The 24,270-nt window shown below is 61.0% G+C and overlaps 3 protein-coding genes across 7 annotated transcripts; all 3 read right to left on the minus strand.

The window, feature by feature from the left end:
* Nucleotides 1–1,124: 1,124 nt before the first annotated feature.
* MROH6 (maestro heat-like repeat family member 6) lies at nt 1,125–5,588 on the minus strand. Its single transcript, XM_006830867.1, has 14 exons — nt 5,319–5,588; nt 5,064–5,216; nt 4,696–4,850; nt 4,085–4,202; nt 3,746–3,930; nt 3,524–3,661; nt 3,281–3,395; nt 3,043–3,186; nt 2,794–2,967; nt 2,383–2,550; nt 2,047–2,166; nt 1,713–1,815; nt 1,527–1,592; nt 1,125–1,381 (listed from the first exon to the last, which is right to left on the minus strand). Exons 1-14 carry the CDS (start codon nt 5,586–5,588, stop codon nt 1,125–1,127), a joined length of 2,166 nt encoding a protein of 721 aa, XP_006830930.1.
* Nucleotides 5,589–7,031: 1,443 nt separating this feature from the next.
* Nucleotides 7,032–10,029, minus strand: NAPRT1 (nicotinate phosphoribosyltransferase domain containing 1). Its single transcript, XM_006830868.1, has 13 exons — nt 9,825–10,029; nt 9,617–9,744; nt 9,450–9,532; nt 9,051–9,181; nt 8,844–8,959; nt 8,487–8,683; nt 8,277–8,417; nt 8,018–8,102; nt 7,853–7,933; nt 7,672–7,774; nt 7,438–7,592; nt 7,192–7,299; nt 7,032–7,118 (listed from the first exon to the last, which is right to left on the minus strand). Exons 1-13 carry the CDS (start codon nt 9,976–9,978, stop codon nt 7,032–7,034), a joined length of 1,569 nt encoding a protein of 522 aa, XP_006830931.1. The 5' UTR covers nt 9,979–10,029.
* Nucleotides 10,030–12,197: 2,168 nt separating this feature from the next.
* Nucleotides 12,198–23,782, minus strand: EEF1D (eukaryotic translation elongation factor 1 delta (guanine nucleotide exchange protein)). 5 transcript variants are annotated; one of them, XM_006830743.1, is made up of 8 exons: nt 23,757–23,782; nt 17,336–17,456; nt 16,939–17,010; nt 13,189–13,282; nt 12,985–13,085; nt 12,675–12,896; nt 12,377–12,571; nt 12,198–12,236 (listed from the first exon to the last, which is right to left on the minus strand). In XM_006830743.1, exons 2-8 carry the CDS (start codon nt 17,450–17,452, stop codon nt 12,198–12,200), a joined length of 840 nt encoding a protein of 279 aa, XP_006830806.1. In that variant the 5' UTR covers nt 17,453–17,456; nt 23,757–23,782. The 5 variants fall into 5 exon arrangements, with proteins under 5 accessions (XP_006830806.1, XP_006830804.1, XP_006830802.1 ...); XM_006830741.1 differs by lacking the exon at nt 23,757–23,782 and adding an exon at nt 18,597–19,728; XM_006830739.1 differs by lacking the exon at nt 23,757–23,782 and adding an exon at nt 18,597–19,687 and having other exon boundaries at nt 17,336–17,459.
* Between the last annotated feature and the right edge of the window lie 488 nt (nt 23,783–24,270).

Here is a 24,270-nt window from a genome sequence, read left to right on the forward strand (position 1 = left end):
CACATTTTGATTCATGAGATGAATTTCCTGTTTTTGAATCAGCTTCAGAAGACTTGAACAAACACATGGAACTTGACTCTTGGTTCCATGCGCCTTTGACCTAACCCTAACCTAACCTGGGAATGGACAGTAATAGCCAGACAGTAGATCCTGGCTCAGGTCTGTTATTGCAAGAAGAGTGGGGCAGCTTTGCTTTATCTCAGCATGAACCCCATCTCTTAACCTGGCCACAGGCTGCCTTGCTATGGTCACAGGCTGACCCTGGATCTTGGACCCTGCCCCAGCTTACTCTGAACCCTGGGCCAGTCCTCTTGGGGCTGTAGGTGTTCAAACAATTTTCATGCAGGAACTGGGGGTGAAAGGGACTACCTACCCTCGAAGTGCCCACCAGCCCTCTGGGAGGTGGTACAGGCTGAGGACAAAGTCCCTGCTGGCCTGTAGAGCCAGGGAGGTCTCACCAGCTCAGAGGACATTTCAAGGCAGGTGTTTGGGTGGAGGAAACATCAAAGAAGGCCGAGCATCGGGGTCTTAGTTTTGAAACGTCCATAGTGGGAGTCCCTGACTTAGTGTCCCCTGGGCGCTGGGCTCCATGCTCTACCCGAGGGGCTCAGAGTCTAGTGGGGATGGAGGTGTGACCCCACAGGTGTAATCCTGGGCATTGTGTCCAGCAGGGAGGTCAGTGAAGAACAGGAGTGGAAGGGTGCCGGATCGTGGTAGGGGCCAGATGACCTTGAGCAGAGGTCACAGGCCAGAACGCACAGGTAGGGGCCCTAGATTGGGACCAGTGTCCCCCAGTGAGACCAAGTGCCGCGGGGATGGGTGTCTGCTCCCATGTCATGTCAGAAGTACGGGGCATACAGAGACCAGAGAAGTAGACAGGTAAGGCTGCAAGAGGAGGACAGAAGTGAAGGCCGCTGGGTGAAATGGTGTGGACAGAAATGCCAGGTCCCAGGCTCCAAGCTTCACAAACTCCAAGGGACTTCCTCTGCAGATTATCTGGGGCAGGGACTGGCAATAGGGCAAATGGGGTGTCCCCGCCCCCACCCCCACCCCCTGCCCCACTATGAGATCAGATGAAGCGATTCAGAGTCTGCCCCCTACACGCTGGGCCGGGAAGGACTGGCTCAGCCTGGGCAGAAGCAGCCCCAGCGGTCTGCACCGCTCCGATGCTGAAAGGGGCTGTCCGAGTAGACAGGTGGCGAGCGTTTAGGACCCGCGCGGCGCCGAGCAAGGCGAGCGAGGCGGGGGAGGCGAGCCAGGTAAGCAAAGCGTAGGCCCGGGGGTCTGTTGTGCGCCCGCGCTAGCAGCGCCACCTGCTGGGAAGACACGTGCGCCGCCGCGCAGACGGCCGGCTCCGGGTCACTCCGCAGTTGCCCCAAGTCTGTAGGGAAGAGAAGACCACACAGCTCAGGCAGGGAGGCGGAACTCCAGGAAAGCTGGCGCCCATACTTAGCCCCGCGGTCCTCACTCCCACCGCCTCTCCAGGACCCTAGTCCCCAGGAGGCGGTGGAGAGTCAGCGCCTCACCATGGAACAGAGAGTCCAGAAGGTCCTGACTGACGCGGCTGGGGCTGGTGTGATGGGCGAGGAAACCTGGAGCAAGGCAAACCCGTGAGTGCCGGCCCCACGCCGTCAACAGAACCCTGGGTGCAGGAGCGAGCAGGACGCCAACCCCGGACCTCACCTATGAGCACAGCCAACCCCGGACCTCACCTATGAGCACAGCGGCCGCCCGGCGCAGGGGCCCCTGTGGGCTCCTAAGGTAGCCCTGGGTCTGGCTCAGGAAGCTGGGCACGTGGCTCGGGTACCGCTGAACCTGAGAACAGGAGGCGTTAGGGCAGGACAGAAGGACTGGTCCAGGTAGAGAAGCCCAAGGCCGGGGTACTCCTGAGGACGCGCCAAGTCTGGTGGTCAAGTGCGCTAGTAGGCACAGGTACTCAGATTGGGGAGAGTGTACTCAGCCGGGCGCCCCGGCAAGTACTGAGCCAAGTGGGCAGCTGTCTCCAGGACTCCGTCATTCCCCACCCCACCCCCTGCCCCCACTGACCAGACGGTGGCAAACACGGCTTAGGGCCTCTGGGCTGTCGTAGTGCGCCACGGTGACCATCTCCTCCAACAGGCCCCAGCGCAGGGCCTGGTCGCAGCGGGCCAGGGTCCACTCGGAGCTCTGGGATTGAGAAGGGAGCAGGAAGTGGTGAGGAGTGGCCGGACCCAGCCAGGACGAGCAATGGGGGCACCCGAGGTAGAGCTGGAGGATGGGGGTCCAGGAAAGAAGACCCTGGAACCTGGGAACCCATGAGACCTGCTGTTGTGGTCCTGGGAAGTGGCCCGGTGGGGCAAGGTAAGGGTGGGAACGGAAGGGGGCTGTGCCCGGAGCACTGACCTCCGCTGCGTCGCGGCTGGGATCGTGCAGGCGAAGCAACAGCGGCACAAGGCTTTGCAGCACCAACTTCCGCAGGGGGCCTCGAAGCCCCACCCGGAGCCCGCCCCGGCCCCGCCGCACCAACGTCCCGAGAAGCCCAACCGCAGAGGCGCGGACACAGTCCCGGGCCTATAGGAGAGGGGCAGTTAGGGCAATCTCCCGGTACAAGGGAAGACAGAGAGGTACACGGGCGGAAAGGGGGCGACCAGGGCGGTGCAAGGACCAAAGGAAGTGAGGGAGGGCTTAAGTCTGGGGGGTGGCCAGGAGAGGCGGGAACTGGGAGGGAAGGGCCCAAGGGCCAGAAAGGGCGACCAGGAGGGAGTGTGTAAAGGAACTTGGATTTGCGGATGGGCGGGGCGGGGCGGGGCTCACGTCGTCCAGCAGCGGCGGGAGGCGCGGCCGCAGCTCTGTGCTCAACAGCCGCACGGGCGCCCGCGAGCGCAGCAGAAGCCTCCGGAGTGCGCCCAGCGCAGCGCCCACGAGCCGCGCATCACCCTCGCCCAAAGCACTCAGGAGCGCCGGCAGCAGCGTGTTCACATGTCGCACCTGCCAGGGCAGAGATTCGTGGGCAGGCCCTCACAGGCCCCGCCCCAGTCCTGCCCACCTGGCCCCGCCCCTCACCTTCCCACAATTGAGCGCGACATGGCCCAAGCCCAGCAAGCCCAGCCAGCGGACGGTGGGCTCCGGGTCGCCCTGCCAGGTGCGGAGTCGCTCCAGGATAGCCTCCTCCCTCAGAAGCCGCGTCGTGGGTCGACTCTGCAGCAACTGGGTGAGGGAGACGGGTCAGCACCTTTCGAGTCCATCGTTACCATTCATCACCCATCCCGGATCGCCAGGCCAGGCGGGGAAGTGGGCTCACCCCGGTGAAGAAGGCCATAGCCGTGAGGCGCTGCGTGTCGTCGGGGCTGCGCAGTCGGGGAAGTAAGTCGGCGAAGAGGCCTCGTAGGTGGTGGTCGGCATGAGCCACCATGGCGCTAGGGAGGACGGGAAATGGGAGCTCGCCCTCTGGGAAGCCCCCTCCTGGCCACGCACAGGCCCGTCTCCCTGACCCCGCAGTTGGCCCACTGCCAGCTTCCTGGGGCAGTTCTGGGCTTGTCCTCACCTGGCCAGCAGCAGGACGCCCTCCAGATGCGTGTGAGTTCCCACCAGCCTCCTCCAGCCTCCTGCCTGCTCCATGCACGTGACCACCATACGGCCGCCGTCGCCAGTGAGAAGGGCTTTCAAGGCCTCCACGGCACAACTGGAGATGGAGGCAGCGGGGCCGTGAGTGCAAGAGAGCCTGGCCAGGGTCCCGATGCTCCCCACCTCCCGTGTGCGCCCTCACCTGGCGTGACTGTGTGGAGGTCCTCGGTGGGATGGAGCCCAAACCTTGGGGGTTTCAGGAGAGCGCACGCCACGGGCCAGCTCGTGCAGCTGCGTGACCAGCGCGAGCAACAGGTGGGGATAGAAGCCCCGCGTGGCTCCCACGCAGCCAGACACGGCTAGCATCTCCCCTAGGGCGCGAGTAGCCTGCGGAACAAGTGACCCACTCAAGTCGGGGACTGGCCCTGGTTGCAGCAGAAAGGACCGGTCCAAATTCTCAGACTCGGGCGGGACATTCTTGTTGTCCTGCCCCTTGCTGACTGGCCACGCCCACCTGGCGATGCGGGCGGGAGTCACTTACCGCCAGCGCCTCGTTCTCAGGTCCGGCGGCACCCTTCAGCGCCCAGAGCAACTGGACCAGCACCTGCCCGTTCACGCGCTGGTTCCGGCTCAGGCTGCGCCACAGTTCGGCCGCTGCCCTGAAGTGCGGGGGCGGCAGTGAGACAAGGCGCACAGGGGCTGGGGTGGAGACCGTCCCTAGGATTCCCACGGAAGACTACCCCATGCCCAGAATCCCAGAGAAATGAAGTGTCAACTAAGCCCACCACACGGGAGTCGGTCCGTCCGCTGGGAAAGCCGTGGGACCAGCCACGTAAACAAACTGGGATCACAAACCATCATCCTTGAGAACAAAGGCAAAGAAACTTCTCCCAGGGAATCAAAGCAGAAGGTGTTCTGGAGACAGAATCTCTAACAGCGTGCCCACCCCCACACAGGGCTGCACCCCAAGCTAGACAGGGAAGGCAGGTTCCCCACCCAGGAACACAGACTGATGACCCGAAGCTTGGATTGACTATTGGCCTCCTCCACCTCTCCTGAGCAGACTGGACAGCCAAGCAGGAAGGAGGAAGGAAGCTGCGTGGGGCCCAGACTAATGAGGGCCCAGGACCAGGCCAGTGGACAGATGGTTACCGGTCTGGGGGTAGCGAGCGTGGCAACAGTGCATATACGACGTCCTGCGCATGCTCCAGAGCTAGTGCGCTCAGCACTCGCAGCGCTGCCCTTCGGGGCCGCCCCTCAGCTAGGCTGGGTACCTGTACCAGCAGCCCGCGAACCAGAGCGTGCACCTGGGCCAGAGGGGGCACAAGTCAGCTATTGAAGGGGACCTTGATCCCCAGCACCCACCTGTAGCCTTTGAGAGCCAGAAAGGGATGGGTCAAACCTCTGCCCTTAGAGGGGGAACAGCAGGAGTGGACAGGGAAGGGAAGGGGGCAGGATCCCATGGGAGAGCCATGGAAGAGAAAGATGGAAGGTTTAGGGTGGGAAGGCAAGGGTCTGACCTGGTCCTCCAGCCGCTCTCCTCGGGCCTCCAGGGCTGAGGACAGGGTGAGCGCTGTCACCTGGGTCCCGGCAAAGCCAGCTTCCTCCAGGCAGGCAGCCGTATACAAAGCCAGGTCTGCTAAGGCCCCCTCCTCCCCGGGACTCTGGCAGACCTAGGACAGGGGTGGCTCTTAGCTCACCTCTGCTCCCCATTCCCACTGTGCCCAAGCCCTCAACCCCTGTGGGCACGCCAGACTGCCCCCACTCTGTCTCACCTGGTGGGCCCCCTCAGGGGAAGGATTCTGGACACTGGGTGGAAAGCAGGGCTCATTACCAGCTGTGGGTTCAGTGGCCACACTCCCGGGCTCAGCCTCAGGGACCAGGGCCTGGGCATCAGGTTCACGCTCCTGGGGTTCTGTCTGGGAGCCCGGCGAAGTGGCTGCCAGACCCTGCCCCTGACTGTCCCGAATGCCTTCTGCCAGCGCTGTCAGCGTCAGTGCCCCCACAGGGGCTCCCCGGCCACGGCCCCACACACCCCCTGCCATGGCTGCCCTCCAGGCTAAGCTGCTCAGCAGGGCACGGCTGGCAGCACCTGTCACAGCTTCTCTGGGAAGTCGTGCCCGGGCCTGACCTAGAAGCAGGTCCCAGGCGGGACCAAGGGCCAGGCGTGGTGGTGCGCGTGTGCATGCGCGCGCATGCTTGCGTGCATGAAGAGGTGCCCCCAGGTGTCTGTTGTAGGAAGTGGCTTTTATAGGGTCCTCTTGCCCAGGCTGCAAAGTTGTCACGTCAGAGGGAGAGACAAGGTCCCAGGTGAGGTGGGTGGGGTCTCTTCCAGGGAAAGGCCAAGATAGGCCCTTGGCCCTGACTCGGCTCTCCTGGTGGTGGACCCTGGCAGGTGCAGATAGCCCCAGGAGGCCCCAACAGGGTCCAGAGAGAGTGCGTCAGCCTTGTCTGACTCAGCCCTGAAGCAGTCTGGCCACCTCCCTGCGTTCCATACTCAGCTGGCATCCTGGGGATATTTGGGAGAGCTGTCACCACCTCTGTGCTTGCTTAGGCAGCCTTGGGGTAGGGCCTGAACCTCATAAGCCCCAAACAACACTGTGGTGATGCCCCCATCCTGGCCGGGTCCCAGGGTTCCTGAGTCCTGGCAATGAAGGGGCACCTGGGAGCTGGTGGTTTATGGGCAGGACCCGGTATGTGTGTCTCCCTCCCTCCTTCTCCACACTGCCCTGAGCTGGCCCAATGGGGCCTCTGCCCCAAATCCTCCCCTTGGCCTCCACCCACAACCACAGTGGGTGCCGCCCAGCCCAGCGCCCCAGGGGAGCTGGAGGAGCCAGTTGGGCTGAATACCTGAGCAGGCAGCAGTGTTCCTGGAAGCTCCACCAAACACTCAGCACTGCCGTGGGCTCCCTCCCTCCACTGCCTGCTGAGTCTAGAACCTCCCAGAGTGAGCAGTTCTAGGGGCCCCAGCTGACAAAACAGGCCGAGACCTGGAGCAACTTGGCCGCAAGGAGAGAGCAGCCCAACAGAGCCCCGCCTAGCGCCCAGGGCTGCTGGATTGGGAGTTGGGTCCCTGCATGCTAGTGCTTGCTAGGACTACAGGGAGCAGTGAAGGAGATAGAGGACAGGTGTGGCACCGAGGGTTCCAGGGGCAGGACTGTGAGGGGCTGGCAGCAGCGGGAACAGGCCTATCAGGTTTCTCCTCAGTTCGTGGCCAAGCACATCCCCACTGACCCCAGTCCAGACGGTAGAGCACTAGGTGTGGACCCCCAGTCCCTCCGTGTGTGACCAGTCTGCCTCTCCCCACACAGCCCAGGCCCCCCCCCCACACACACACCCTGGCCCACCTGGGGCTTTAGCACAGAACTGCAGCCCTCGGCCCCGCCCCCTGGCTTCCCTGGGCCCTGATCCCTGAGCGTTTCGGGAGCCCTGGGGGATGGACGAATGACTCAGACACATGATGCAAGACAAACTGACTCATGTTGTGTTCAGCTCCCCAGCTCCTGAGATACTCTCTGCAGACCCTGAGCCCTCAACCTCTCCACCAGGGCCTGCAGCTGCTCAGACAGCGCCACCTGCAGGACAAGAGGAGGGATGATGAGGGATGATGAGGCACTAGGGGCTAGCCGGAGGAGGACCTCAACCCACCTGGCACATCTCGGGACTCTTCAGCCACATGTGAGCAGGGCTAAGACGGCTCAGGGACTGCTGGGCAAAGGCTCTAGACTCAGCCAGAGATGGGAGGGGTTCACACAGCTGAAGGAAGAGGGAGACAGGGAGAGATGGGGTGGACATCATGCAGCCGGAGGGGGAGGGGCTTAGGGTCAGAGCTAGAGTTGAGGTGGACCATGGTTGAAGTTGAAAGTGTAGACAGAGGGGTTGGGAAGTGGCTACCTGTCCCTGCTGGACCCAGAGTTGCAGTAGCGGTTCCACGTGTGCTGGCCGCAAGGTCATTGACTCCTTGGCGCCCCTCGGCCACACTCTCAGCTCCCGCCCAGCTTGGGGTGGTGGTTCCTCAGCTAGCTGCAGCAGGTCCAACAGCAGAGACCCTTTGGGGAAGCCATAGAGACTGAGACTGAAGTGGGGGCTGGGGGCCTTGAAGGGGGCACTGGAGGAGTGAGGACTCACCGTCTGAAGCCAGGAGTCGGAAGGCAGTCTTGCTCCCTGGCAGCGTTTGCTTGTCCGCATCCTCGGTCAGCTTCATCCGGGGCTGGCCCCCCACGGCCACCAGCTGCAGAGAGAGGGCACCCTCACTGCCCCCGTGCTCCCCTGGATCGGCCCCCACCTAGGCCCTAGATCCAGGCCCCACCTTGTAGACACAGCCCAGAGAAGGCTGCTGGGGGCAAGTGACCAGGCTGGTGCCAATGCCAATGACGTCCACTTCACTGCCCTGTGATGGGGAGGTGCATCAGCTCAGTTGGAATCTGGTAGGAGCCCTGGGACCCTCCCAGCCACCCTCCAGCCTGCCCTCAACCTCCTGGGCCAAGCGGGCCAGCTCTTCTTCATCGATGTTATTGCTGACAGCAATGGACACTGTCTCCAGCCAGGGTACCTGGAACCTGTGGCGAGTGGGAGAGCAGTCTCTGAGCAGAGTTCCCGCCTCACCCTGGCCCCCATCCCTCCTACTGCTACACTTCCCCTAGGAACTAAGCCCCAAGGTAACCCCAATCCTAGCTGCACTGACCACCCTTCCTGCCCTCCTTCCCATTAGCTGGGCGCGCTCTGGCACTCACTGGGCTGCAGTGGTCTGTAAGACCCTGCGGACCTCCCGGGCCTGCTGAAGCAGGTCACCACTGTCCAGCCGCACACCCACTGCCTGGTAGCCTAGCTCCCCCAGGGCCAGGGCAACGGCCAGGAAGTTGGGGAGACCGCTCCTGCAGACAGAACCATGTGAGGAGCTGCAGCCAGCTCTGCCAAGTCCATCCCTGATCGAGGGGCCTCACCTCTGCACACAATAGGAGTCCAGCAGGCCCTGGAAGACCCGGGGGAAGGCCAAGGCATAGGCCACAAAGGCCATCCTCTCCCCTGGGTGTGGCTCCTGCACCCCCAGCCCTAGGTGGGCACACACTCGCTTCAGCCACACCTCCACTCTGGTGGCCAGGTCCAAAGGAGGACCCTCACCGGTGGCTGGGGCCAGCATCTGTGGAGGGTGCTTGTGAGATGGGGTTGGGAATCTGGGGAGGAGTAGTAACTCGGGCAGGGGAGGGGGCCATGTCAGCCGGGACTCACTGCTGGGTCAGCAAGGGCTCACTTAAGCTCTGCCTTTTGGTTCTAGGCAGAAGAGGGGCGGGGTTACTGACCGGGTCAGGGGGCACCTCAGTGCCTGAAAAGGAAGTGACGAAGGAGTGTGCCAGGGTTCCGGCCACAGGCACACCTCGCAGCTGGCCAGCTAGCACATTGCTGCTGCTGTCAAAGCCTGGGGAAGGGAGACACGAGGTTTGGGAGGCTTCGGGCGGAGGGGAGGGGAGGCCTAGGGGCTGGGGCCTGCCTCCCTCCCTGGCCCTCACCGCCCAGGTAGCTGTAGGTGGAGGCTGTGAGCCCCCCATCGGGACCCTGGGCCCGTCGCAGACCCATCTCCAGCAGCCGCCGCTTCGGACCCGCTATCAGACGAAGCCTTGCAGCATTGGTGGCCACAAGACTGCGGGGAGCAAGGGTACAGGGGGATCCGGGGTGCAGTTCAGTTAGACACCCAAGTCGCCTGGAGTTACCCCCCCATCCCCACAACTCCATTGTCGGCCCGAGTCTCGGCGTGAGAGAGTTTAGGTCCGAAATCCAAGGAGCCCCACCTCCCAGGCTCCGCCCCACGGTGCAGTTCGTCCCAGAATCACGCCCTCAGGAGCCCGCCCTTTTGGAGCTGGGTCCGCAGGTCCTTGCGAGTCTAACGGACTGCCCCCTTCTGGCCCCACCTGGCGTAGCTGACCAGGCAGAGCAGCGGAGTCTCCAGCAACTGCACCACCAGTAACGGCCCGGACACCTGCAACAACGGCACCTACGGGGGGAGGCGGGGGGCGCAGTCAGCTCTGGGCCAGCCCCTGGAGACGCACCCCGCTGCGCCCAGCCAGTGCGCACTCACTCCGGGGAAGACTGGAGAACCCTCGCGCAGGGCCCGCACTGTCACGCCAGAGCAGTCCAGGGCCCGCAGGTGCGCAAAGAACGCAGGTTCCGTGTCAGGTGGTAGCACTGAGGCCAAAAACTGCACATCTGGGAGTGACAGAAACACTCGTGGGACGGGGCGGGCACGGCCCTGGACTGGCTGATCAAGGAGCTGGACCCGGGGCTACCTGTGTCCCGCAGACGGAAGGCGCGCAGGAAACGCAAGCAATCACGCAGCCCAGCGGCCAAGGCGAAGGAGCCACCGAATGGACAGCGACGGAAGAAGAGTTCGAACTCGGCGGTATCCTGCGCCCGGCCCGCTCGCCAATAGCCAAGCGCCATGGTGGCCTGGTAGAGGTCGGTAAGCAGCGGTCGTGCTGCTGCACGGCCCTCGGGGTCTGGCTCCTGCTCCGTGCCCTGTGTCGCCGCCATCCCACTCCGATGCCTGCGGACTCTGGCCTAGCTGGCCCGCCCCGCATGACGTGCCCCAGCCAGTGGAAACGCCCCAGCCCGCCCCCAGTGGTTAGAGCACCAAATTTTCCAAGGTTCTGCTTGGCCCCGCGCTCCAGTAGCGTAGTGGTTACGTAACGGGCTGCGAACCTTAAGGTCAGCAGTTGGAAACTACCACTTGTTCCGTGGGAGAAAGATGAGGCTTTCTGCTCCCGTAAAAGATTTAGTCTCGGAAACCCTGTAGAGTCGCGTAGAGGGTCGCGGGACGATTTTAGCTAAGGACTTATCATACAATGTTTGGAGTCAGACGTAAAGAAAGTAGTTATTGCTGGTGAGGAATGGAAATGTAAAGGTAGACGTTTTGTAGCAAAGGGAAGTGATTAACTTTCCAATTTAGGTGCGGAGGTCCCTGGGACCCTACCCAGAGAAGCAGTGATACCTGAGATGGATGCAGAGATAACGTGGAGAGATGGAGCAGTTGGGGCCTTTAGACACAGAGAGGGAGAGGGGCTGTGTACTGACGACATGGGGGTGGGGGTTGGGGGGCAGGCTTGTAGTGTATACCCTTTGGTTGGTTGATGATGCATGGAGGGGATTGTAACCATAGCAATGAACCCATATAGAATGAATGTAAAACTAATGTTCTCCCATGTAAACTATCACATAATTCACAATAAAACATTTTAAAAAAAGCAAGCAGTTATGCAGGGGGTGGGGACATTTCAGACACTTTGTTGTTAGGTGCCATCTAGTAGCGATCTCTATGCCCAACAGAAGGAAACACTGCCCGGTCCTGCACCAAGGTCATAAATCATTACTATTTGAGCCCCTTGCTGCCGCCTCTGTACCAGTCTCTGGTACTATGGCCTATAACTGGACTTAGTCTAGCTTCAGCAGATGAGGTTGAGTGAGTGGGGGAGTGGAGGTCAGCAGCTCCCCAACCCCACTGTTGTTAAGTACTGTCCAGTCGATTCTGACCCATAGCAACCCTGTATAGGGTTTCCAAGGAGCAGCTGATGACTCGAACCACCAACCTTGCAGTTCAAAATGACTTTTTCAGTCTGATGCGTTAGCCCACAGCGCCACACCAGAACCCCACCTTGGATATAGCCTATTCTAGCTACAGGGACCCTTCTCCCCACCAGTGTGCCTACCCCTGGTACAGAGATAGTGGGAGCTCTAGAGTGACCAGTCTTCATCTTGCCCATTGGGAGGCTGAGCTGACCCCGCTTTGGTCACCAGCATATCTCTTAGGTACAAGACTGGTGCCAGGGAAGGCGGCTGGTCATCCCACCCAGTGTCACCCTTGACCTGAAGGAGCTGCCAGGGCAAGGGTCCCCACAACCCCCTGTTGTTAAGTGAGTCAGTTCCAACCCATAGTGACCCTGTATAGGGTTTCCAAAGAGTGACTGGTGAGCTTGAACCAGTGACGTTGTACATCAAACGACTTTGCAGTCTAGCTTTGCATTAAGCCACAGCGCCACCCCAGGACTCCCCTGGAGGGCAGTCTATCCCCACAGTTCAGATCCCACCAGAGCAGCCCCAAGCACCTCTCCCCCAACCAGCAGAATGGGGTTCAGCAGCTGTCCAGGAAGGAGAGGGAAAGGACCACGGAGCTAGGGCCGCTGGGGGCACAACTGCAGGGTACTGTGTGTAGTCCAGCCGGGTACAGGGCACTGAACAGAGGGACAGAGGCAGCCCGGAAGACTCCAGTGGGAGAGGCGAGGGGCGGGTCAGCAAGGCCTCCAGGGCTAAAGGGCATCCAATCCTTGTTGAAAGGTGGGACACAGAGCTGGGGTGGGCCCAAGATGTTCGTCCCAACAGGAAGTTGGGTGGGGAAACAAATTGTCTTTTTTCTGGGAACCGCTTGAACCAGGAGCAGGACTGACTGCAAAGGTGGAGGAATGGGAGGCCAGAGGCCATGGAGGGGACACCAGCCAAGGTTCCTGTACCCTGGGGGAAGGTAAGCTGGGAGCCTGGCCAAGGAGACGGCGCACAGAACCCAGGGACCCAACCCTGGCCCCTGGGGGACACCAGCAGAGCAGGATGCAGGGTAGTGGACTGTCTTTAATGGTGGTAGGCTAGGGCACGGGCAGGCACACACACAGGGCTCAGATCTTGTTGAAAGCGGCAATGTCCACGCTCTGCACCTGCAGGGAGAGGCGGGTCACCAGGGGAGCCTTCCCAGAAACCCTGCCCGCTCCAACTGGCTCCAGGAACCCCCAGGAAAGTGGGCTTCCCTCAGGGCCTCCTCCCAGCTGCTCCCCTGTCCCTACAGCCAGTCACTTACGTGCTCCTCAAACTTGGTGATCTCCTCCTCCAGGAGGTCGGTGCCCACCTTGTCGTCCTCCACCACACACTGGATCTGCAGCTTGCGGATGCCATAACCCACCGGCACCAGCTTGGAGGCTCCCCAGGTCAGGCCGTCCAGGTGGACGGAGCGCACGCAGGCCTCCAGCTGAGCCATGTCTGTCTCATCATCCCACTGTCATGGACACGAAGGGCCTCAGGTCAGCCACCCAGCAGCGTGGGGTGGACTGGTCAACACTGAGGCCCACCCTAGCCCCGGAGCACCCGCGCCCACTCACAGGCTTGACATCCAGCAGAATGGAGGACTTGGCCACCAGTGTGGGCTTCTTGGCCTTCTTCTCGGCATACTGTCGAAGTCGTTCCTCCCGAAGGCGGGCCGTCTCCTTGTCCTCCTCCTCCTCGTCACTGCCAAACAGGTCAATGTCGTTGTCTTCATCGTCCTCCGCAGGTGTGGCCGCCTTCTTGGCTGGGGGTTCCACTTGGCGCATGGGAGATACGTGCTGCCAGAGGGAGGGAGGTTAAGCCCATGGAGCAGTGCCCCCACACAGGGTGCTCTGGGTCTCTGGGTCACAGGCTGCCCACACTCACCTGGGTCTGTGGGGCGGTGGCGCGGTGGCCGGGCGAGCTTCTCTCCAGTGAACTCAGCCTCGCCTCCAGCTTGGAGAGAGCCTGCTGCAGGTCCCGCACCACTGTGGGGGTGAATCACCATCAGATGGACACCCCAGGAAGGTCAGTGCTCCGAGGGCTGGGGGGTGGGGTGGAGGGGAGGGCTGCCACTAGGTGGGTCCTCACCACTGCGCAGGCTCTCGTTCTCCACCTCTAGGCTGGCGATGCGTACGACAAGCTGGCTGTGGTCCCCACCAGGCCCACTGGGTGCCCCAGAACTCTGCAAGGAAGAGGCAGAGAGGGCCCGTCTGCACTAGAATCCCACAGCTGCCCAGGAGCCTGGGAGCCCAGCTCCTCCAGAACAGGGTAATGGGGGAGCCGAAGCCCCTCAATGCAGCCCACCCTCCCACAAGATCTAGCGGCCTAAGTCATCCAGAGGGCCACGGGACGGACGGACAGGTGCAGGGGGCCCATGGTCACCCCCTCCCCCCGCCCCCGTCGGCCCCCTCAGACACTAACACAAGGAAGACTTACAGTCCCTGAGGCAGCCTGGCTTGGGGCCTCCGGGGGGCTGGGCAGCACCGCCTGGAGCTGCAAATGGGAGGGGGCGCTCACCAAGCTTTGCCTCAGCCCTGACCAGGTGCGCCCATCCCACAGTATGGCCCAGACACCCTACCAGTCCTTAATGAGGGGTATGAGAACACAGGTGGGGTCAGTTCAGCAGTCTGGGCTAGTCCACTCCTACACTATCCTTCCCACAGGCGGCCATGGCCTACCTCGTCCTCATCTGACCACCTCGCCATCCTGAATCAGCTCTCTGGAGCTTCCTGTACTCTGCTAGAAAGGAACCCGAGGGAACCCTGAGCCCATGTCCTCCCTGCACCTTGCATGCGGACACAGGCTAAGCATGTCAACTTCCTGGAGCCGGAGTCTGAGCACCATAGGGTTCTGAGGCCACCTTACCCTGGGCTGCCCAAGCAGCCCTGGGGACAGGGAGAGGGTCCCACTGGATGAGGAACTGGGAAGGTGAGCAAGGTGGGATTCCCTTCTCAATGGCTCAGGGCAGGCCCCAGGGACAGGACAGGACCAAGGACCCAGGGCCCCAGCCCTCCACAGAGCCCTGAGGTGCAGCAGCTCTGACCTTGGGACACAGGTCTCCCTAGCACTAGGTTGTAACTAACCGAGGCGGGTACCAAGGCCTCCAGCCTCAGAGACCTGCTGATTGCAGGAAGAAGGGCTGAGTCCAGTCATCCCAGCCCACCCACGGCCTTCAGTCCCCAGGCTGATGTCCCAGGGTCTGCTGAGCTGACCTCAACCAATCCAGCCTGGGGCTGGGCCAGCAAGGTCCTTCCTAGGTCCCCAGGTCCTAGAGAGTGCCCACTTGCTTGTCCCAAAGACCCGGACCCAGGAGCCAACCCCAATAAGGTCTTGGCCTCTATCCCAAAGGAGAGGGAGCCAGGAGGCCCGGAGCATCCACCACTGGGAAAGTGTGGGTGGCAGGCTGGCAGTGGGGGCGGGTACAGACAGCCCTCAGAGACGCCCACGCCCTAATCTCTGCACAGGACTGCACACGGCAGAGAGGACTCTTAGAGGCTGAATCATCCAGGTGACCATCCAACATGATCATGAGGGTCAGAAACACAACATGACAATGGCAGCAGAGACTGGAAGATGCTCTGAGCCAAGGGGATGTGGCTGACCTCTTGGCTGGAAAAGGCAGGAGACGCCTCCCCAGTCCCCAGAAGGCACACAGCCCGGCAGGAAGACCTAATTTGGGTTTCCATCATCAGGTTTTGCACTGAGGATACATTTCTGTCGTTTGTGGTGGTTTTTTATGACAGCTCTCATGAATCCTGGTGTGGCATTGCAGGATAACGTGCTGGATCGCAAGGTCGGTTGGAACCATAAGTTCAGCGGAAACCCTGTACTGGGTTGCTAAGGGCCAGAGCCAACTTGACGGCATTTAACAAGGAAACAGAAAGAATTCTGGAAGCAGGAGTGAGGACAGCTGTGAGAACCACCTACAAGAGTGGAAGGGGCTTGGGATTGGCCAATGGGTAGAGGCTAGCACAATCCAGGTGACTGCTAACTATCAGTGAGAAGCATCAGAGACAACATATTTCAGAGAGTAGCAGAACCATACTGAAGAGCCCCACGGCAGGACCAGGAGGGTGCAGAGGAAAAGAGACAAGTCACAGAACCAACTTGCACAGCCGCAGAAAGCTTAGCAGAAGTGGGTCGTGCCATCAGGTAGAGAAAGAACTTGTCTGCCACAAGGCCAAGCCGGGCACTAAGGACACGTCCCAGCAAAGCGGGGAGAATGCAGCCTGGTTTTCTTTTGCTGTTTATAAACCCGAGAAAGAGGAAAAGAGCAAGAGGAACCCTAGAGGCTGAGGGAGGGGCTGCTGGGTAATGATCTGGGATGTTCTCAGACTATCCAGGAGTCCTGGGGTGAGTGGCGCTGTGGGTTAATATGCCACACTGCAGAGTCAGTGGAACTGCAAGGTCAGTGGTTCAAGCTCACCAGCTGTTCCTCGGAAACCCTATACAGAGTCACTTTGGGTCAGAACCAACTCGACGGCACTTTACAACCACAACAACAGACTATCCAGATGGCAAACACAATGAAGTTAGAAGATTCCATCAGGAAACAAGAGTAAGACCTGGCAGGACCACAGCGTCAGAGCAGCCCCACACAGTACACTGAGGTGTGACGGGAGCAAGAGGGGGGTCCAGGGGAGATCTGTGGAGGAGCCTCCGGTATCACAGCGTGAATACATGGCAAACAGAACACTCTACCAGCTTGGACCACAAGTGGCAACGTGAGAAACAAAGGCTGTGAAACGCAGCCTTCTACAAACACACGGTCCTGGGGTGGGACTCCCAATCCTGTAAATCCAATGGGTTTGTCTGACTAAATGTGGAAACTGCTCAGAGCCTGTGACTCTTTTTCCTTGCTCTGTCTCCTGTCTGGAACAAGAGTGTCGTCCTGTGACCCCACTGGACTGTGGGAGCAGACAGCCTGATCCTAGCACCATAGGTCCCCACCCAATTCAGATAAGACTCGACTCTGATTTGATGTTAGAACGAATTGAGACTCTGGGATGGGGGCATGTAGAATGGGGACAGCGAATCTTTGGGGGACAGACTTTGCTAGACAGAATTATGGCCTCTAAGGGTGTCCACAGCCTAGTCCCCAGGTACCAGGAGAGGCTTTTCAGATACCAAGTTATGGCTCTTGCAATGGGGTGGTCATCCCAGGGTGTCAATGAAAATGACCCTTATAAGCCAGAGGGCATCAGGAGAGAGAAGTGACGGGGAGGTAGTGAGGTGGATGCTGGGACCAGGAGCCCAAAGAGGACTGAAGACCTGACCTCCCGAACTGTGGAGCAGGTGGGTTGTTACAACGACAGACGAAACTCATCTACTGGCCTCCAGGGTCTCTGCAGGCCGACTAGCACTGGGCAGGAAGTACTCAACTCAACACATCCTCCACTTCCTGATCCTAGCTGTGGGGGGGGGCTCAGGCTATAGGAAGCTGCAGGCTCCGGCTCCCAGCACACTTGGTGAACTTACAGCTTGTGGGGGGACCAGTAGTGGTGGTGAGCCGAGAGGGGCGGGGTGAGACGAAGGCATGGCAAGACAGCCACTGGAGGCAGGAGCAAGTAGGCGGCAGAGAGGGCTCCCCCGCGCCCCAGCAAGCACCTGCAGTTTGTGAAGCGCGGCTGCAGCCCAGGCTCAGCTCAGTGCCCCAGGAGAAGCCATCGAGGGCAGGGAGCCTCAGGGAGGGGCAAGGCAAGCATGAAGAGGTGAGTGTGTCTCCCATGGTGCTCTGGGCCTGGAGTCAGAGTGCCCCGCGGCACCCCTCCTTTGTGCCAAAGGCCAAAATGGCCAGCATTATCGGGGGGCCCCGCAGCCAGCCTGGGGCGTACTCACTCCGGCCAGGGATTTCTGGATGTTCTCTCTGGCTCGCGCAATGTCCCGGAGGATCACGCTGGCGCCGTTCTCCTGCAGACAGTGCAGAAAGAACCATGGGCTTTTTTTTCCCCCATTAAAAATTATTTTTTAAAAAAACAAAAACCCCTAAAAAGTCATCTCATACAGAGAGATGGAAAAGGGGAGCACAGAGCGGAAAGCTAGCGACAGTGTGCAGCGGGGTGCAGCAGCTGGGGTTACAGGGACACCAGTGGTCTCGTATCTAGGCCCAGGGAAGAGCCACACCTAAGAGTCATCTTTCAAAGACTGCAGGCAGGACCACCACCTCAAGTAAAGTCACTGCTCTGTGGGTGCCCATCCTGGAACCCAGAACTGAGCCGAGTGTGGCCGGTCTCACCTGGCGGGAGCAGCCCGTCATGGGTCCATTCATCTGCTCGTAGAATTTCCGCTCAGCATCATCGTACTTGAACTTATCGAACCATATCTTCTCATGCATGAGGAAGTTTGTGGCCATCTTCCTGCTGAGGACAGGGGAGAAGTGGCAAGTCCATGGGGTGGGACAGGCCATAGAAGCACATAGCTCACCTGCCCAGTTTCCTAGGCTGAGCCTGCTCCACACCCACCCACCGCTTACAGACCCTCTTAGCAGACCATCTGGAACCATAAGGACTCCCACAGGGCCTAAGCCCACCCCTCTCTGTGCTGAGGGCTGTTGGCACAGCAGGTATTGCTTGGAAAGAGGGACTTGGATACCTGGTTTCGGATGGGGTGCCCCAGGCAGAGAACAAGGAGGCTCTGCCCAGACCACCGGTTTGCAGAAATGTTCCCTCATGCCAACTCTCCTCCTTGGGCCCCCATGGTGGTGGGCAGCACCTGCCCCAGGCTATGGTTCTCCCGTACGCCCACAGGTCTGAGGTCCACTCCCCATACTGCCCATGCAGGATCCGAGTTTTCCATACTCGCCAACCAACCACAAGCACCAGTTCATCGTCCTAGCCCAGACACCCACTTACATTCCCTGCCTCACAGGAAAATGGCTTTCCACTGAAGCACCTCGGTGCTACCACACAAGCTTACAGGCACAGCTGCTCTGAGGACCCAGAACTTACGCCAACTACCGAGGTGGGACCACTGAGACCACTGAGAGGTGGAAGGAAAACTTGGGGACCAAGAACCAAAGCTCTGAACCAGGAGTCAGCAAACCCCAACATTTCTGCCAATCCAAACCCCCCGTGAGACAACACTGTCACTGCGGCAAGTCCTCACAGTGCGGCTCTCACGCTCTGTGAGCAGATTTGCACCTGCCCGGGACTGCATCCTTGTTCTGCCACCAACTCTAACCTGGTCCCTCGCTGCTCCCCCACAGCCCCTCCCAAGGCCCACCACGACCAAGGATTCCACTCTGCCCACATGGCTGCTGTCTGATGACGGGCATCTGCTCCACTCTGGGGTCCTCCCAGCCAAGTTTAAGTCCTACCCACCAGCAAATTCCGCACCCTCCAGGTGCCAGACCCAGATGCCTGCCTACTCGTGGAGTTGTCCACTCTAAGTGGGACACAGGATCTGAGAAGGGGAAGGTGGGGGCTCTTGCCCCTATTACACTGGCTGGGTTTAGGGGTCTCAGGGGCCCCCAGGGTGGGCGAGGAATGTGGTCCTACTTGGGTCTCAGGCTGGACACGGATGGGCTGGATCGGGGAGTGGGCCAGTGGGCCAAAGGGGTGGCCTCGAGGCGCCAGGCCACGCGCAGGGCCTGGGCGGCATGGTGGCGACACTCGGCCCTGTCGTAGGTGGGCTTGCTAAGCCAGGAGACCTCCGAGTCTCTGTGCAGGAAGTACCAGTAGGGTAGGGCAGGAGGGGCCTCCCCATCAGCCCGCCGAGGCCCCACCCGCTTGGTCCCCACAGTGTGGCGGCCCCGTCGGTCCCTGCGGCCTCGCCGGGCGACCTCGCTCTGCCCAGCTCGCTCTTGCAGCCGTACTTTTCCGGGGGGGTGGCCATCAAACAGGGCCTCATAGAAGCCCCGCTCAGCTGCATCGTAGCGAGGTTTCTCCAGCCACACCTCCCGCATCAGCGCCTGCAGGCTGCCCAGGGGTGGCTGGCCGTTGACTGGTGGGCTAGGCTGGCGGGCCAGGGGCAGGACAGGGGCAGCTGGCCTCTGGCCCGTGTCGGGGGCGCCCTGTCCACTGCGCCCTTCTGTGACCAGCAGCAGGGCCTGAGACCACTCCACAAACACTCGCTCAGCCTGGTCAAAGGAGGACTTGTTGACCCAGATGCCCCAGGTCACATGGTGGCAGGCCACTTGGCTGCCATGGATGCAGGGGCCCCGAGGGGCAAGGGCCAGTGGCCGGCCAGTTGGGGCAGCCACATCGGCCAGCCTCTGGCAGTAGGCGCTCTCCGCCCGGTCGAAAAGTGGCTTGTCCAGCCACACATGGTCGGCAGAGAGGCCCACTAAAGCCAGGTCGGCTGGGCCCAGCCAGCTCCGCGGGGAGCGTTTCCTCTTCTTCTGCAGCGGCCTCTTCGTGGCTCGGGTCCTCCTGGGGTCAGCCCTGCTGTTGATGTCGGACGCCTCCCCCACCTCCGTGTCCCCGGTCTCCTGGCCAGGCCCATTCATGGTGCCCACGGCCAGGAGCTGCTGGGGGGAGGCGGCAGCTTGCGCGGCAGCCTGCTCGTAGAAGCGCCTCTCTGCCTCCTCATACTTGTGCCTGTCCTCCCAGACGGTCTCCAGGGCGCACGAGGCCTTGCTGCTCCTCATCTTCCCGGCGCAGCCGTGAAAAGCAAGCACAAGAAGGCAGTTGCAACACAGTGGGACAGGCGGGCTGCCCCCCCCACGCCTTCCTCAGTCTGCTCGGCAGGGGCTGGGGGACGCCTCCCAAGGGGGTTCCGTGGAATACATGGAAGGACTCGAGAGTCGAATCCACAGGGACACTAAGTAAAGCAGAAAACATGTATTGTGTGTGTTTAATGACAAAAGTGCATCTTTCCTGTCCTGACACGGGTCCCGGCTCCCACGGGGCCGAGGGAACGCACGTTCCCAGCCTCCCTCCATTCCACGGACTGAACTCAGAGCGGACTCAGACTTCCAGAGAAATGATAAGTCACTTGGAAAGTCTCAGTGCATTCCATGGCACACCTGGGACGCAGCTGTACTGAGACATGGCCTGTCCTCTCTCTGGAAGGCAAGTCATGTGTGAGGTGTCCAGGCCACTTGGCCACCTTGTGTGGAAGCCTGGACCACAGGCACCAGAGATGCTCAAAAAACAAGCTTCTCAAAGGGAGATGTAAGGGGTCTGAAAGGCAGCCCAAGCAGACAGGCAGATGGAGTGTCTGCACCCACCTGAACCAAAGGACAAAGGGAACACCACTTGGTGGTACAGCAGGGAGAGGCACTTACAAACTCTACCTGAGCTCCTACAGTGGCAATGGCGTGAACACGCCTCTGGCCCTGCAATCTCAAGTCTCCCCCAGGCAGAAGGGGCTGGATGCCTGTCCCTCCCTGCCCTCTGGATGACTCACAGGTCACACAGATGACTGACCATCAGCACAACACCCACCAGGGAAATGGCCCTGCCCTCACCTCCTCCACTCCTGCTGCTCAGGAAGCCCCCAGACACCGCTCCTCACTTGGCAGGGTCTCTGGGTGCCCCACTCTCTGCATGCAGGGGATCCCCTAGCAGAAAGTCTGCTGAGTGAGGCGCTGTCCCAGGTGACTGGGAGCACTGCTGGACCTCATGGCACCCTGCCGTGTCAGGAGAGAGCCTCTCCAGACAGCCTGGCTGCAGCCTCTCTGACCCTCTCCTATCCCAAAGAGCAGGCTCTAGATTCCCCCCTGGCCCCCACGCGGCAGCCTCTGCCTACCAAGTTCAGGCACCGGGGCAGAGGCAGTGAGGGAGGCGGGAGCAGAGTCCAGGGGGCTGGCCATTGTGACATCACCTGTCAGCTGGGGTCATTCTAGTTCCCCATGGCTACAGCAGGCCCCTCCAGACTCTGTGTCCATGCTCTGCTGGGGGGCAGCTCGGGGCAAGCAGTAGTTACTTGTCAAGGGACAGCAGAGCTTGCGAGGCAGAGGTCGGGTCCCTGGGCTGGAGCAGATGGAAGGAACCATGGCGCGCGGCGCGCGGGGACAGGTGGTACTTACTTTTGCTGAACTCCTGGGACAGCAGGAAGGAAAGACAGCAAGATTAGAGGCAGTAGGAAAGTGAGGGTGGGTGGGCGCGCAGGGGCACAGGCACCCAGAGGTCAGCTCAGGCAGCCAAGGCCAGACTGCCACCAGGTCCACGGGGCAGCCAGCCCACTGGGCACCCTTCTACAGAGCTGGTGCCCACACCATGGCTGGGCCAGCAAGTTCCTACAGAGCAGTTCCAGGCACAGGTCCCCAAGGTCACACAGAGGATGGAACTGTAGAGCCCATTCAAAGATGGCCAACAGGCCAGAGACGCACATTCTTGTCCCAAGCCCATAGAGGGGAAGCCCAGATGGCACCTTGGAACCCCAGGGACTCTGCTCCCCTCCCCTCCTCAGCAGGAACAGGCAGGTGGGTGACTCCTCTGTACAGCCCATGCTACCGCATACACCCAGGGAAGCAGAGGGGGTCAGACAAAACATGTCCACTGACAGGGATTTTCCATGTGCTCGGCAGGGCCACGGGCGCTCCACACGTGATCCACTAGAGAGCACCGCCTTCCCAGGAAAAGCCAGTCTACGTCTCCGTGCTCCCAGAGACCCCAATGTCTACCAACGCACGCCCATCCCCACCCACAGCTTGGCCCAGCACAGCAGGGACGGCCGGAGGACGAAGGATCGCAGGATGCTGTAGTGGCGGATACAGAACAGCAGCCACATCACTGCTGGTCACACCAGCACCTTTCCCGAGAGGACACAGCCTCCTCCTCCCAGGAGTCCAGCTTGTGGCCCAGGCAGGGACAGCCTCTGACTAGCAGTAGAAACATGCGAGGGTCTTGGTTTGGTTAGAGCTGGCTGGGAAGAATCGCACCTTCTTCTTGCCTCTCAAGGTGCCTGGCAAAGTCTGCAGCCGGGAGGACTTGCAAACGGAACACACTGACCAGCAGCAGCAAGATGGACATTGGATTTGAGGGGTTTGTAGGCAACCGGGCACTTTGCGGCCACTGGAGTTGGGAGGCTTCGTCCGGTGCCGGTGACTGGACCAGGCAGCAGCCTGCCAAAGACACTCCTGACCACAGGGCTTCCAGTCCACAGCAAAGGGACGCTCGCTGGAGGGCCTGCCTGGGTGTCCAGCAGGACCAGCCCCTTTGTTCAGTTCTTCACACTTGTCATCGTCTGGACACACCACCCAATTAACAGCCACGTACACAATGGGCTTGCTCCCAGTGTCCAGCTCAACAGAACTTTCTTGTGGTCTTGTCCAAGCGGCAGCTATGAGCACTTTGGAGTGTGGCCAGTGGCTAATCAGCCGCAAGGGGAAGCTCCAGACGAGGTGACTGTGGTCACCTGACAGCGAAACACCACAGCCCAAACCCCCCTAAACAGCTCTCCTGCCTGGGTTTCTGCATGAGGCTTGTGCCCCGACATTCTAGCCAGGATGCTGCCGGGCCCAGACCCAGGAACAGCAAACTGCTTCCAGTCAGTTCGATTGGGAGCCCAGCTTGGGAACATCATTCGCTTCCCTACACTGGCAGCCTCTATCTGGCCACTCCATAGCCACCAACACTACCTCCTGGCCTCACACACAGCTGAGAGCTGGGAAACTCAAGCTCCACGTTCCTGTGACCACAGGGGTGGTGGGCTCTAGCGTCACTAGGTGCCTCTATGTAGGGTGAGCCTGCACGCCCTGAGCTTGCTTACAGGGAACGCGAGGGTCCCCAACTCTTAAGGCGCAAAGCAAGCACACCTGCAGGGATTCCTGCTCAGCCCTCCCCCCTGCAGGCTTCCAGGAGCTGTCAGCTGGCCGCGGTTTCCCAGTGTCTGCGCACGGGGGTCCTGAGGACACTTCACTCCCCAGATAAAAAGACTGTTAGGGAGATACACCCCACTCCTGGTTCAAGCTTAGCACACAGGAGAGCGGAAGGCAGCATGCATCCCCACAGTCTTAAACTCAAGATCGGAGCTGGGGGGGGTTGCCGTAAGGTGACCATTGGCGGGCCGGTGCTCATAAGTGACTCAGCTCCCACCCCCCGTCAAGAAAGGAGTCCCCCAAATCTGCTGAAAATACAAGTGACTCTTGCTTCTTGCTCCACCCAACTCAGAGAACCCAGTAGGCCTAGGATAGACCGTCCTTCACGTTCTTTTTCGCGTCCCTAGGAGCTCTGGCAGCGTAGTGGTTACGAATCCGGCTGCTGATCTCACAGTCAGCAGTTCGAAACTACCAGCTGTTCCGCGGGAGAAAGATGTGGCTTTCTGCTCCCGTAAAGATTTACAGTCTTGGAATCGACTCCACGGCACATAACAGGCCATCTAAGTACTACCAGACCCTGGCCCGCAGATGCACAACAAGCACGTGACTGGCAAGCGGAAGGGCCACGGACCCAGCAACTGCTGGGCTGGTGTCCTTGTCATGCTGGGTTAAGACTGAGGTCGCAGAGCCGACACGAGAATCAAGCCTCGGACGGGGATCCCCACCTTTTCTGGAGTGCTCACTAGAGCCCGCGCCACGTGGGCGCCGCCGACCCCGCCCCTCTGCGCCCGCGCCGGGAGATGCACTTGGTCCACTAACCCTAGGCCGGCACACCGTCAGCACTTGCGCCACGGTCCCTAACGGCGCTGGCGCCCGCGCCGCCCGCCCGCCCTCCCAGCCCTCGGGTCTGTCCAGCGCGCACAGCCCCTTCCCGCGGGGCCGCGGTACTCACACGCCAGAAAAGGACGCAGCGATTACAGAGGAGGATCGCGAGCCGAGCGAGGGGCGCTGAGAAAAGGGAGGGCCACCCAGGCAGCGCACGGGAAATGAAGGTCTGGGGCCAACCACTTGCCGAGGGCTGAGAACGAGGGGGGCAGTGCCCGTGCGCAAACCCCACCTCGCCGTCAGTCCCCTAGACTCAACGCTCTCATCGAAGACAAAGGCAGAATCCAGAGAGAGAAGGCCGCCGAACTCACGCTGTAGCAGAAAGGCCGGAGAGATCCGTCAGGGAACGCGTGGCAGCCCACCTACCGCCCCTGCGTCGCTCACTCAGTGGAATCGTCGGGCCGGGAAGGGGTGGGGCTGACGATCCGGCGCGAGGCCGCTGACGCGCGCCAAGCGATCAGTGCGCAGGCGCCACTGCGGCATGAGCGGGGCCGGCTTGTCGCGCAGGCGCTCCGGCAGCCGCGCCCGCCAGCCGGCGAGACAAAAGGGAGGGCCCGGTGGCCCCGCCCCACCCCGCCCCA

Source organism: Chrysochloris asiatica, unplaced genomic scaffold (assembly GCF_000296735.1).
Source record: "Chrysochloris asiatica unplaced genomic scaffold, ChrAsi1.0 scaffold00001, whole genome shotgun sequence".
NCBI classification, from domain to species: Eukaryota; Metazoa; Chordata; class Mammalia; order Afrosoricida; family Chrysochloridae; genus Chrysochloris; species Chrysochloris asiatica.

Bases quoted from the DNA above. Each gene is read 5' to 3' on its own strand.
- MROH6 (XM_006830867.1), bottom strand. From the start codon at position 5,588: ATGGCAGGGGGTGTGTGGGGCCGTGGCCGGGGAGCCCCTGTGGGGGCA. The intron at 2,968-3,042 runs GTGAGGGGCGGG...CTGCCCTGGCAG, and splicing joins TCGCGCTCAATTGTGGGAAG to GTGCGACATGTGAACACGCT. The intron at 1,816-2,046 runs GTCAGTGGGGGC...TCCTGTTCTCAG, and splicing joins GCCGTGTTTGCCACCGTCTG to GTTCAGCGGTACCCGAGCCA.
- NAPRT1 (XM_006830868.1), bottom strand. From the start codon at position 9,978: ATGGCGCTTGGCTATTGGCGAGCGGGCCGGGCGCAGGATACCGCCGAG. The intron at 9,533-9,616 runs GTGAGTGCGCAC...CTCCCCCCGTAG, and splicing joins GTTCTCCAGTCTTCCCCGGA to GTGCCGTTGTTGCAGGTGTC. The intron at 7,775-7,852 runs GTGGGGCCTGGA...CTCTCTCTGCAG, and splicing joins CTCTGGGCTGTGTCTACAAG to CTGGTGGCCGTGGGGGGCCA.
- EEF1D (XM_006830739.1), bottom strand. From the start codon at position 19,687: ATGAGGAGCAGCAAGGCCTCGTGCGCCCTGGAGACCGTCTGGGAGGAC. The intron at 12,572-12,674 runs GTGAGTGGGCGC...TGTCCATGACAG, and splicing joins TTCTGCTGGATGTCAAGCCT to TGGGATGATGAGACAGACAT. The intron at 12,237-12,376 runs GTAAGTGACTGG...CTCTCCCTGCAG, and splicing joins TCACCAAGTTTGAGGAGCAC to GTGCAGAGCGTGGACATTGC.